We start from the raw sequence: 12,479 nt of genomic DNA, 5'->3' as shown, positions 1-12,479 counted from the left end.
GTCTTTCTGACCTTTTATGTGATGTGTTGCTGTCTTCTGTCCGCTTGTCCACTTTAAAAATCTATTTCAGAGTTTGGAGGAAGTTCAGAACCTGGTATTCACTTCGAGGTTTGGTTCCTGCCAAAGCCTCTATCCCGGAAATTCTTTCTTTTTTGCAAGATGGGTTTGAAGCCGGCCTGGGAGTATCTACGCTCAAAGGCCAGATTTCAGCTCTAAGTCACTTCCTGGTTCGTGACATTGCCTCAAACCTGCTTATACGAAGATTTCTTAAAATCCATAAGGCTGAAGAGGCCTCCCAAGTTAGTACCTTTCCCTACCTGGGATCTGTCTCTGGTGCTTCAAGCCCTTTGTGAACCACCGTTTGAACCATTACTGGAGGTTCCTATAAAGCTGCTTACCTTCAAGATGGCTTTCCTGGTGGCTATCACCTCTGCTAGAAGAGTAGATGAGATCCAAGCTCTCTCTTCCTCTCCGGAATTCACCATTTTTCATCAAGACAAGGTGGTCCTGCACACCAAGCCTTCTTTTTTGCCTAAGGTTATCTCTAGTGCTGCTATTAACCAACCTATTTTCCTGCCGGCTTTTTGTCAATCTCCTACATCGGATCTGGAAAGAAAGTGGCATCTCCTAGATGTTAGAAGATCCCTGAAGATCTATCTTCAGAAGACTCAGGGGTTTAGATCCTCAGATCATCTATTTGTATACTTTCAAGGCACTAACAGGGGTTGTGCTGTCTCAGGACCCTCTTTGGTCAGATGGCTGACAAATACAATCAGGTTGGCTTATCAATCCAAAGGGATTCCCCTTAGATTCCCGTTAAAGGCTCATTCCACTAGGGCTTTGGCGACCTCCTGGGCTGAAAAAGCAGCCGCCTCACCTGAAGACATCTGCAAAGCTGCTACTTGGTCTTCCTTACATACCTTTATCAAGCATTATAGGCTGGATGTATTCTCATCATCTGTAGCTGCTTTTGGGAATAAGATGCTACAAGCTGTGGCCTGCTGAGTTCCCACCCTTTGTTTTGTGCAGGGATCTTGCTATATCCCACTTGTAAGTACTGCCACTATATGAAGGGAAAAACAGTAATTTTACTTACCGTAAATTCCTTTTTTCTTAATATAGTGGCAGTACTGGCTTTCCCTCCTCTTTCATATGGATTAAATTACTTTGCATTATTCAGTCTCCATTTGGTTCTTTTGTATTACTGGTATGTGACTCTGGCTTACAGATTATATGGAGGCAGCAGGCGGAGCACAGCAATTAAATCCTAAGAAGGGGGAGCTTCTTGTCCAGAACCATAAGGAACATCCCACTTGTAAGTACTGCCACTATTCTAAGAAAAAAGGAATTTACGGTAAGTCAAATTACTGTTTTTTGTTCCATCCTTTTTGTTATATATAATTTTGTGAAACTTTATAAAATAGGTCAGTAGCAGCCAGGAGTGTTCTTTTTATGAAGACTGTTGTACATATCACCCTCTCTAAATATCACACAAAGAATGGTTTCATCTCAATTGCATCAGTGGTAAATATCTTCCCCAAGGCACATCAACGCAACGGCTTCTTGTGACTTGACGAATCTGTTACATGTTTCTACCCCACAGTTTTCATGAATGTAGAGTTTACAATTTTATAAGTCCATGCGCACCATATAGGGTTTTCCACTTTTTTTTTTTTTTTTGCTTCACTCAAATTTTCTACCAGCTAACAATTTATGAGTAAAGACTTTTGCTGTATTTTAACATTCAAATGTTAGAGTACAAATGTCAACATACAGTATGTACAGTACCTAAATTACACAAATTACACATTTCCCACCTATCCATCAAAGCAAATTCAAATGGCACACTGACCGCAGTCCACTCTTTCAAATACTTGGGTATGATGTTATACACCAATCTATGTTTTCGCCTCCACATAGAAAAACTTGCATCTAAACTTTATCCAAAACTAGATGCCCTGTGCAGAAACAAATCCTGCCTAAATCCTACAGTAAAGGAAAAGATTGTACAGCAAATGCTGAAGCCAATCCTTGATTATGGGGATGTAGTATACGCACCTGCACCGCAAACCCACCTTAATAAACTCAATACATTGTATAACTCGTTCTGCCGATTTGTGTGCTACAATGTAATTACATGACCCACCATTGTGACGTGCTAAAAGAACTAAACTGTCTGTCGCTGGAATCCAGACCCACCCTTCATCTTTCCAGCCTTGTGTTTAAGAGCTTTTCTGGGGAACTCACACCCTACCTGAGCAGAATGCTCTCCTCGGTTGTTCCCACCTCCTACAACCTCCAATCCGGTACCAGCACTTTATTTAGTCTACCTCAATACAAAAACAAAGCAGCCCAATCCTCCTTCTCCTACAGAGCGCCGCAATTGTGGAATGACCTCCCGCACACCTTAAAAACTTCCCCAGGCCTAAAGAGATCCCTCTCTACATACCTCAAAACAGAATGCACCTGTCATGGTTGATTATATATTTCCTACCTATTCATTGTTACATTTTCTATATATTGTTTTTGTATTTTATTGTACCATAATGTATCCATACAATGTTTTGTGGACCCAGGACATACTTGAAAACGAGAGAAATCTCAATATCTTTCCTTTTAAAATATTTTATAAATAAATACAGTATGAGCTTGCAAGTGTTCCATAGACTCAACACCTTTTTCACGTAACTGATCTAGGCCTCCACAATTACATTGATGTGCTTGTTTTATAGATCAGTGGTAGCGAACATTTTGCCTAATCGTTACTGCAAAAATGCAACTCACACTATGCTCAGCTAGCTATACATGCACACATTTTCAAGATGATTTCTGAACATTATGGGACGACCACACCCACGCCTTATGAATAATTTGATTTTCAAAACTAAACTGATCAACACAATGACTTCTATCACAACCAGGGCCGGACTGGGAAAAAAATTAGGCCCGGGCATTTTTCAATCAGAGCGGCCCCCTAAGAAGGGGGCGGGGCCAGAGAGGGGGTGTCTTGTCATCACTAATGACAAGCACGCCTCCTCTCAAAGTGAGCATGTTGGTTCAATGCGCAGAGCCCCGCTGAAGAGCTCTGGCATTAGAAAAAGGCCCTGTATTCTGCGCAGCGCAAGCAAATTTAATAACATGCTTGCGCTGTGTTTGCTTTTAAATTGTCTCTGGTGTCTCCACAAGTGGGATACCAGAGGACAAGAGGGCCAGGAAAGTGTATGGTGCATGTGTTTGGAGCCTGCTTGTGGGATTGCGTGTGTGTAGAGTGTGGTGTGGTATTGTGTAAATAGGCCAATTTCATTTGTTTGTGGTGTAATATGTGTGGCTAGGGGCTGTAGAGAGTGTGTGTATTGGGGGCATAGTGTTATAGGGGAAGTAGCGAGTGTGTGCCTACGGGCTGTAGTGTGTGTGTGTGTGTGTGTGTGTGTGTGTAGGGGTTGTAGAGAGGGTGTGTAGGAGATCTAGTGTGTAAAGGACCCAGAGTGTGTATAGGAGATTATGTGTGTGTGTGTGTATAGAGGATTAAGAGTGCATATAGGGTAAGGGATCTAGCGTGTATCTGGAGCGTAATGTGTGTAGTGGTGCAGTGTGAGGGGTGCTGTAGTGTGTGTGTGTGTGTGTGTGTATGTGTATATATATATATATATATATAAAATATATTTGGACGTATTGTATGTGTGAGGGGCGCAGTGTGTGTGTATGTAAGAGGGGTGCTGTGTGTGAGGGTGTTTTTATCTGCCGTCACATTCTAGGTTTCTAATTTTCTTTGTCTGTTAACTCACTGAGGGTTATTTTATATATTTTATTTATATATATATATATATATATATATATATATATAATATATATTATATATTTGTGTGTGTCTGGGGGTGATGTGTGTGTGTGTGTGTGAGGGGGCTGTTATTGTGATTTATTTTTTATTTTTTTATTAATAATTAAAAAAAAAAAAGTTTTATATCCCACCCCCCTCCCTTCTTACCTTCATCCTGGGAGGGGGGGGAGATCCGTTCTGCCTGTGGGTGGTGTGCCATGCTGCCATGGAGGGTGCTGCCATCCTTCCCTGGTGGTCCAGTGGTGAGAGTGAACTCTAACCTGCCGGCTAGAGTTCACTCTCGCGAGATCTGAGCATTGCCGCGGCTCAGACCTCGCGAGAGGACCCGGCGGAGCTGCTGGATAGAGCTCCGCCGGTCCTCTCCTACCTCCCTCACACCCCAGCTGGCGGCCGCATGTAACAGTGTCTCTGGGCTGGTGAGGGAGATCTTTGATCTCCCCACCGGCCCATGGAGACACACAGCAGGGCCAGCACTCGGATAGCGCTGGCCCTGCTGGGGCTGGCAGGGGAGATCCTGTGATCTCCCCTGCTGGCCTCGGCCCCACGACCATCGCGGCCCACCGGGCATTTGCCCGGTGTGCCCGATGGCCAGTTCGGGCCTGATCACAACAAAGGTAATATGTCTAATTAACCACTAGCACTTATCACCATGTGTCAGAGTGGAAATAGTCACCTTGCCATGCTTACTGATGGGGAAACATTTTATTGTGGTAATGATGCCAGTGACCAATGAGAATCTGAGATTCCTGGAACTATGCTTATTAAAGGATCACTATAGTATCAGGAACACAAACATGTATTCCTTACCTCAGAGTGCTAAACCCACCATTTAGGTGGCTTGCCCCCCTATAAAAGTTTAAATCTGGCTCCACTCCCTTTGTGGCATCATCAAAATGGCAGATTTTTAGCCAATCCATTGGTTAAAATTGGCACGGGCACGAGCCATTTTGGCCTATCAGGACCTCCTCATAGAGATGCATTGAATCAATGCATCTCTATGAGGAAAATTCAGCATCTCCATGCAGAACGTAGGAACACTGAATGGCAGGGCTGCCTACTGTGCAACCCTGAGCCAGGAAGCCCTTCCAGTGGCCATCTAAGAATTGGCCACTTGGGGTGTCCCTAGGGGCAATGCAAACACTGCCTTTTTTCTGAAAAGGCAGTGTTTACATGAAAATGCCTGAAGGGAGCCATTATACTCACCCGAACAACTACATTAAGCTGTAGTTGTTCTGGTGACTATAGTGTCCTTTTAACTACTAGCATTCCAGACAAGTTGAAGTGCTCAGATGACCTTTCTATTAATACAGAAAGCCCGCTGTATGCAAGAGCAGTCCAGATTCATTTATACATTAATTTCCGCTTTTATTTAAAAAAGACAAACAAACTGTTGTACAGGTTTTACAGTTACCAAATGAAGCAAAAGAGAAAAATGTAATTTCGTTTTTTTTTTCTTTCTTTTTCTTTTTTTTTCTTGCCAGAGAAAAGAGATGAAAAGTAGATATTTTATTCCATAGTCTGAATAAGCAATGTAATAATGCTGTTTGAAATGCGTCAACATGCCCTGAATTCCTAGAATCATTCACTCTGAAATGCAATTTTATTGGAAATATCTTATTCTGATGTAAATGTAAAAGGAATAAACAGGTTATATTTCTTTCAGCAGAGAATGATACACTTTGTATCTTTTCACCGTCCTCGGAATTTCCTAAAGGCGTTTTTACAGATCAGGAGAGGAAAGATGGAGGGATCATTATTCATTTTATAATCATACTATACATGTTTCTTGCTGTGTCAATTGTGTGTGAAGACTATTTCATCCCCTCACTGGAAGTAATAAGTGAACGTGAGTATTATGGGTAATTTGTACAGATAAGTGCTGTGTATGTATGGATAACTGTGAAACATACATAATGTGAAAACTCCATCAAGGGTTTCTGAAGAGATCATAGACGTCAATATATTTCATTATTGAGTATCTTCTATCATATAGATTTTTATTAATTTTTTTTTAATATTTTTTTTATTTAAAAAAAACAAATTTTTGGGTCTTGTTTCACGAGTTGGCTATTAAATCTCTCACTCATCACACAGCCCAGGGCACGGAAGTAATCCACAGTTTAACTTCCCACCCACTCTCTGGTATTTACCACAGAGTGGAAGCAAGAGTTTAGAACTCTCTTACTGCCCACCTTAGGACATGACGTTTAACAGATGGTCCCATTTAGATAAGGTTAGAAAAGGAAGCCATTTATTATTGTTTGTTTCAAAGAATATTAATTCTGCTGTCATTTTGTCCCATTTTAAGGTCTTGGGCTTTCTCAGGATGTTGCTGGAGCAACTTTCATGGCTGTCGGAAGTTCAGCCCCAGAGTTTGTCACAGTGTTTCTAGGTAATGACTGAAACAAATGTTATACATACCATTGAAGATGTACATTATGCCAGTAATGGTAGCATTGTTTTTACTCAAGACATGGGAGTAATGGAAAAAGTTTTAAAGGGACACTATAAGCACCAAGACAACATTAATGGAGTGGTGAATAGACCATGTCCCTGCAACCTCATTGTGCAATTCTCTGCCATTCATGAGTTAAATACCTTTGTTAATGCAGCCCTTGTCACACCTCCACTGCTTGTGACCTACACATTTCCTGTAAAGAGAGATCTAATGTTTAAACTTCTTTCATAGTACAGCATGTTTAATTTAGAATTGCAATAGCCTGCCAGAGCCTGCATAAACCTCCAGTGACTAAAGCTCTATTAACAGAGCAGGAGATAAGAACGAGACTATAAAACTGCTTTATTAAGCTAAAGTTGTTTGGTGCTTAGATTATCCCTTTAACTGTCTACTGTTTACATCTAAGGAGTCTTTTCTGTCCGGATAATGCAAGATTAGTATGTTTAATATAATATTTATTAGGCTTTCTCTTTCATAGACCCATTTCAAAATATAAAAAAATTTTGTTGTTGTTCTTAGGTGTCTTTGTTACTAAGGGAGATATTGGAGTGAGCACTATTGTTGGATCTGCCGTTTACAATCTGCTTGGGATATGTGCTGCCTGCTGTCTGCTGTCTCCTGCGGTATGGAATCCAATAACTCTTAATATTGCAGCAGTGAAACTATATTTTTCTTTTCTCACTTAATATTTTTATTTCTGTATTTGCCTTTTTTTACCCTCTTTTTTGTCTAAAACATTAAGTACCAAAATATCACAAATTAAAATTAAATATTAAATTGAAAATATATATTTTTTAAGATTGCAGTACTCCAGTTTGGCATTCAAATCGCTACACAAGATGGTAGGAATGTAAATATCTTGTGCCTGGAAACCATTTTTTTTTCTGCACTTCCATTAAGTTGGTACTTTATATCAGTCTGTTTAGTGGTTATGGTACCAGGAGTATGTAGAAAACCATGTTGGTGTGTATGATTTGCAAGGTCTGTAAGCTCCCATGAGAATAGCCAGAGGGATATACTTTACTTGATAGATCTTGAAGGTGAACTCTCTTAACTTTTTTCATATGGTGTTGGGTTTTCTTTTTGATGTATGTTTAAAAGGACATTACAATCCCGTTTAGTCCAGGCACATCCATGGCACACAATGCAAATAAGGAGTAGTAAAATTATTTCTCCTCTTCCCTGTATGTATTGTTTATGCGGCCTGCCAGGTGTGAAGGACAGAGCTCACAACAATAACTGGGAGCTCAGATGGCGTCACCCAATCAGTGGACAATGATGTGTGAATTTCTATGTCTAATTTTATTTTTGACGCCTCACAAATGCATATTTAAGAGCATGACAAAATTATTCGCTAAAAAGCCTCTGAAAGTGTGTCATATCTAGGGTTTATCAGTTTGATGTATTTTAAAATGCCCACTGTTGTCACAATAGGTTTGGTCTTTCAGCAAAAAGCAGCAAGGTGAATTATAGGCGTAGGGTTCAGCCAAGGTTTGCGTTGGTGCAGCAGATGATCTTATACTGTAATAGACATTACAGTTGTTCTTTTAAGTAAATGGACATAGGGATTCAGGATAGTGCTCAGCTAACTTGAATGTTTATTTTGTTTCTTAGAAACAATCTGTCATAAAACAGAGACAACTGTACTTCACTCTATAACTATGTGCTCGCTTAAGCTCCACCTAGTGTCCAATCTGCCTAGCACAGTCATTAAATCTATGGAATGGTGTTGATATTCCAACATGAATACGTACAGATTTATGAGAAAATCTGCTTAGAACATATTTCTGCATTACTAAATTATATAGCTAGCTATGGGAAATAAGCACAAGTCAACACTAAGTCAGGACTTTTTTGAATACAAACCCCCAAAATATAGTGGGGGCTTCCCTGACTGCTATGAGCATGGGTTAAAGTGCTAAAACAATGGGTCTTATCCCTTTATTTGGGGACTTTGCCCTAGATGTTGAAGTTAATGCTGTAAGTATGTCCAGTCCACCTTTGCCTTTTCCATATCCATAGACCTATTAAATACATTACAAACAGAGACAACACACCTGATCAACAACGTTTTTTATTGGGTTGTGTTGTCTTTATGGGATGAAACAAACCCTTCTTGATCAGGGTGAACTAGATTTGGAAGGAAGAGCTGTATCTCAGCTAATTTAGCAAATAATTGAAAATCTGTATTTAATGGGGCAACAAGCCTATAGCTACCACATTTTTCTGTTTTTGAGTCTTGTTAGGCATATGGATAACCAAAATATGTGCAACAAGGAAAGAAAATTATAAAGTGGTGTTAAAAGTGATGGATGACAAATACGCACCACTTTTATGGTGTGGGGATTAATGTGAGAGGAGAAAAACGTATATGCTTTAAACTGGGCAGTGTGTATATTTCAGCATCTTTGTTAGTTATATTAGGTCCTTGTATATCATTTTAGATTAAACATATCTGCCTTGGTAGCATGCCACAATAATTAGTAAATTGTGCATGTAATCTTTATTTTGCCCAGATATCCAGGCTGTCCTGCTGGCCTTTATTTAGAGACTGTGTGGCCTATGCAATTAGCGTAGCAGCTGTAATTGCAATAACATTTGACAACAGGATTTACTGGTAGGTACCCATTATTTATTTTTTATATTTTATTTTTGTATATATTTTATTTTATTATTTGCTTCTTAGTTAAATAATCTGTTATCAAATGTTATAACACTGTATTTTCTCTTCATTTTTCAATAAAGAGCTATTTGCTCTTTTCTATTTTTCTAGTTTTAAATATCAGTTTGTTTTGGATATGTCCTTTTTTTTTGTGTGTGTGTGTGCGTATTATAGACGTTAATCATCAATCACATTAGCCGTGCATGTTGGTTTCATTAAATACTAGTTTATTCTGTAGTCTTGTTTGCAGCCTACTTTTTGTAGTAACACATGAAATACAATTTGTATATATTTTTTTAGGTGCCATATAACAAAAGCCAACTCATTGACTGATTTGCATTTCATGTTTTTATTTATTTTTGATCTCTCTTTGGTAGCTAATGATGTAATGAGGTTGTCCAGTTCGAATTGTAAAACACAGGCTATCTTTTTGTTTATTACTTCCTGACTGGACTGGCGTAGACCTAGGAGACATAAGCTCAATACACAGGGAATGATTTAAACCACAGGGCACAACAATTCTTCACATCTGTATAAGCAATGTACTTAACAAGATTGGTAGAATGCAATAGGCCCTGGGGGCAGAGCCAAATTCATGGTCTTGTCCAAAGCTTGGTTTGTTATGTAGGCAAAGCGTCTTTAGATGAGCTGGTCACATAAAGATTTGACAAGAACAGAATCCCTGCCAAGCTTGTATCTTCTGGTTTGCTCAGTGGTGCAGAAATAGCAAACCTTGAAACGGTTTGGTGCAAAACCAACAAGGACATGGAACAAATGAGATGGGAGACTGGGGAACATGATAAGCAAGGCTAAGTCAGAGTATGTAATAGGATGTGCACAATAGGGAAATGCATAGACATTGACCGGTTTTTGGAACACTTTACTGATAAACAGCTGTAATTCTTAGGACGTTCTGCAGCAAGTACAAATTGTTGTGAAAGACTAAAACCGTTGTAAATGCAAAACATTTAAATAATCCATACATACGTGGAATAGTCATATGAATTGTATGAAAGTCTAATTTGTAGAAATACAATCTGCCATTTAATTTCTATTTGATTTTATTTCACAGGTATGAGTCCGCTTCATTGATTTTAGTATACGGGTTTTATATTTTGATGATGTGTTTTGACATTAAAATTAATCAGTACATAATGAGAAAATTTAGCCCTTGTTGTGCATGTTGCACTGACGCTTTGGAAGAACCCGCAGAGCAGCAGCCATTGATAGGGCGTAAAGAAGACAATGTTCGAAGTGGTCGACGCCACTCAAGGTCGGATAGTGGAATTTTCCAGGAGGACTCAGATTATTCTCAACTTTCCATAAGTTTGCATGGAATTGAAGTTTCTGAAGGTAAGGCATATGTAAAGGAAGATTTCAATAGCAAAAAAGTTTTTCTGGAAGATTTCAATAGCAAAACTAATTTTTATTTATTTTGTTGTTTTACAAATATTCAATTTACGCAACTAATGATTAGATATTTGTTCAATAAAGATCCATCCATCCATGTTGCATCAAAAGATTTTAAACCTAAGCAAATAAATGCTGTACAGGTATCTAGAAATGCTGAAGGTGGAGTGCACATCATTGGTTTGCTTAACGTGTCCAGGAGCAGACATTCCAGGTCACATGGTGGAGCTGTGTGACACCCGATTTCCCCTCAGTCCTCCGGGTCAGTTTTGTCTGTCACCTGTTGTCGGGAAAAGTAAGGGAATGTGTTGTGAAAGTGCTTGATTACATAGTACCGAGCACTTAAGTTCATATGAGAGTGCATTAGCATTGACCAGTGTATAGACATCCTGGTGAACAAACAAACAAGGATGATGCACCCTTTTTTGGACAGGCAAGTTGTTTGTGATATAAATTGTGTCATGGCCCTGCCCAATGGTCACAGCCCCATCCATCCTCTCTCCATATCTGATCTGCCAGGCTTTGTAGATCTGAAGAAATGTTGTAGTAGGATTTAAAGCCACAATGGAACGTGTCAAGAATATAGACCGGGCATACATGATACATCAAGGATATGCCCCAAAGGCTTTTAAGCCATAAGGCAGTCGGTTATAGCCCATCAAGTGGAGAAATTATTTGAAGCAAAGATACATATGCCCGTTATTAAAGTGGCATTGTAGTAAAATTTGGGTTTAAGTGGTCTATTTGTATTGCAACTGTTGTACTATAAATTTAAATGTAAGTTTTATTTTTATTTTTTATATATTTTTTTTATTATTTAATTATATTTTTATTTATAACAGATATTCCAAGTGTTTTCTCAATGCCAGACAAAGATTTGAAAAGAATTATATGGGTTTTGTCGTTGCCCATAATTGCCTTGCTGTTCCTGACTGTCCCTGACTGCAGACGGAAGACCTGGAGAAAGTGGTTCATTTTGACCTTTATAATGTCTGCTGTTTGGATTTCTGCAGTGACATACATTTTAGTTTGGATGGTAACGATAGTGGGTAGGTATATTATTTGTATTTAATTTTTAAACAATAAAAAAACAAAAAGGTTTCTTAACCCATACACAACATTAAGGCATGCTATGCGGGCATTAATGCTATTATTGCAGCATAGCATGCTGCATTTTAGCCCTCCCCCTTGCCCACCTCCCTTCCCACACTGCAGATTGTGCTCTGGGGACCTGTCTGCTAACCCAGTCAGTCCCCCTGTAGCCAACTGCAACAATCTGCAGCACATGATCGATCACTGTTACAATGTCTCAACAAATGATTTGTAACACTGTCTGAGACATTGTCTCTGCTCTTCCCTTCCCCTCACTTTAATATTAGATGAGAGAGGCAGAGAGATCATTGCCAAAACGTGTCAAAGCTTTAAAAGTGAAGAAATGTTTTTGCCGTTTTTGTGAAAAAGTGGCTACTAAAAAAGACTGGACCTACCCCATTTTGAATACCCTAGGCAGTCTACTTGCCATGGTGGGGGTAATTTTTCATTCCTGGGCTGCCTTACAGTCTCAAAGACAACATAGCTCAGCAAACCAATCTGACAAATGTCAATGTGTGAAAGCTGAAAAAGGCAAGACCTATATAACGCAAAGGTAGGGTAGGGCTACTCGAGTATAAGTCGACCCGCATATAAGTCGAGACCCCTAATTTTACCCCAAAAAACTGGGAAAACTTATTGACTCGAGTATAAGACTAGGTTGGGAAATGCAGCAGCTACTGGTAAATTTCTAAATAATATTAGATCCCCAAAAAATTATATTAATTGAATATTTATTTACAGTGTGTGTATATAATGAATGCAGGGTGTGTGTGTGTGTGTGTGTATGAATGCAGGGTGTGTGTGTGTGTGTGTATGAATGCAGGGTGTGTGTGTGTATGAATGCAGGGTGTGTATGTGATGCAGAGCCTTGGTGGGGGGTGGGCATTTTTATTATTTATTTTTTTATTATTATAATTATATATATATATATTAAATATTTTTTATTTTAATATTATTTAATGTTTTATTTATATTTTTTTCGTCCCCCCCCCCCCCTCCCTGCTTGTTAGCTGGCCAGG

General features: G+C 39.2%; 1 protein-coding gene across 2 annotated transcripts in view; it reads left to right on the top strand.

Annotated features, from left to right (window-relative positions):
• SLC24A5 (solute carrier family 24 member 5) overlaps positions 1–12,479 on the top strand; it is a 53,371-nt gene that overhangs the window by 18,479 nt on the left and 22,413 nt on the right. The window contains exons 2-7 of one of the 2 annotated variants that reach the window (XM_063445690.1): positions 5,505–5,684; positions 6,147–6,230; positions 6,816–6,919; positions 8,813–8,913; positions 10,031–10,311; positions 11,211–11,417. In XM_063445690.1, the coding sequence (XP_063301760.1) occupies positions 5,505–5,684; positions 6,147–6,230; positions 6,816–6,919; positions 8,813–8,913; positions 10,031–10,311; positions 11,211–11,417 (957 nt within the window). Of the gene's footprint in view, positions 1–5,501; positions 5,685–6,146; positions 6,231–6,815; positions 6,920–8,812; positions 8,914–10,030; positions 10,312–11,210; positions 11,418–12,479 lie in introns of both variants that reach the window. The other variant, XM_063445689.1, reaches the window with a different exon arrangement.

The sequence above is a fragment of the Pelobates fuscus genome, chromosome 3, assembly GCF_036172605.1.
Source record: "Pelobates fuscus isolate aPelFus1 chromosome 3, aPelFus1.pri, whole genome shotgun sequence".
NCBI lineage: Eukaryota > Metazoa > Chordata > Amphibia > Anura > Pelobatidae > Pelobates > Pelobates fuscus.
The sequence above is the reverse complement of the archived record's forward strand: the minus strand, read 5'-3'. Positions and strand labels throughout refer to the sequence as shown.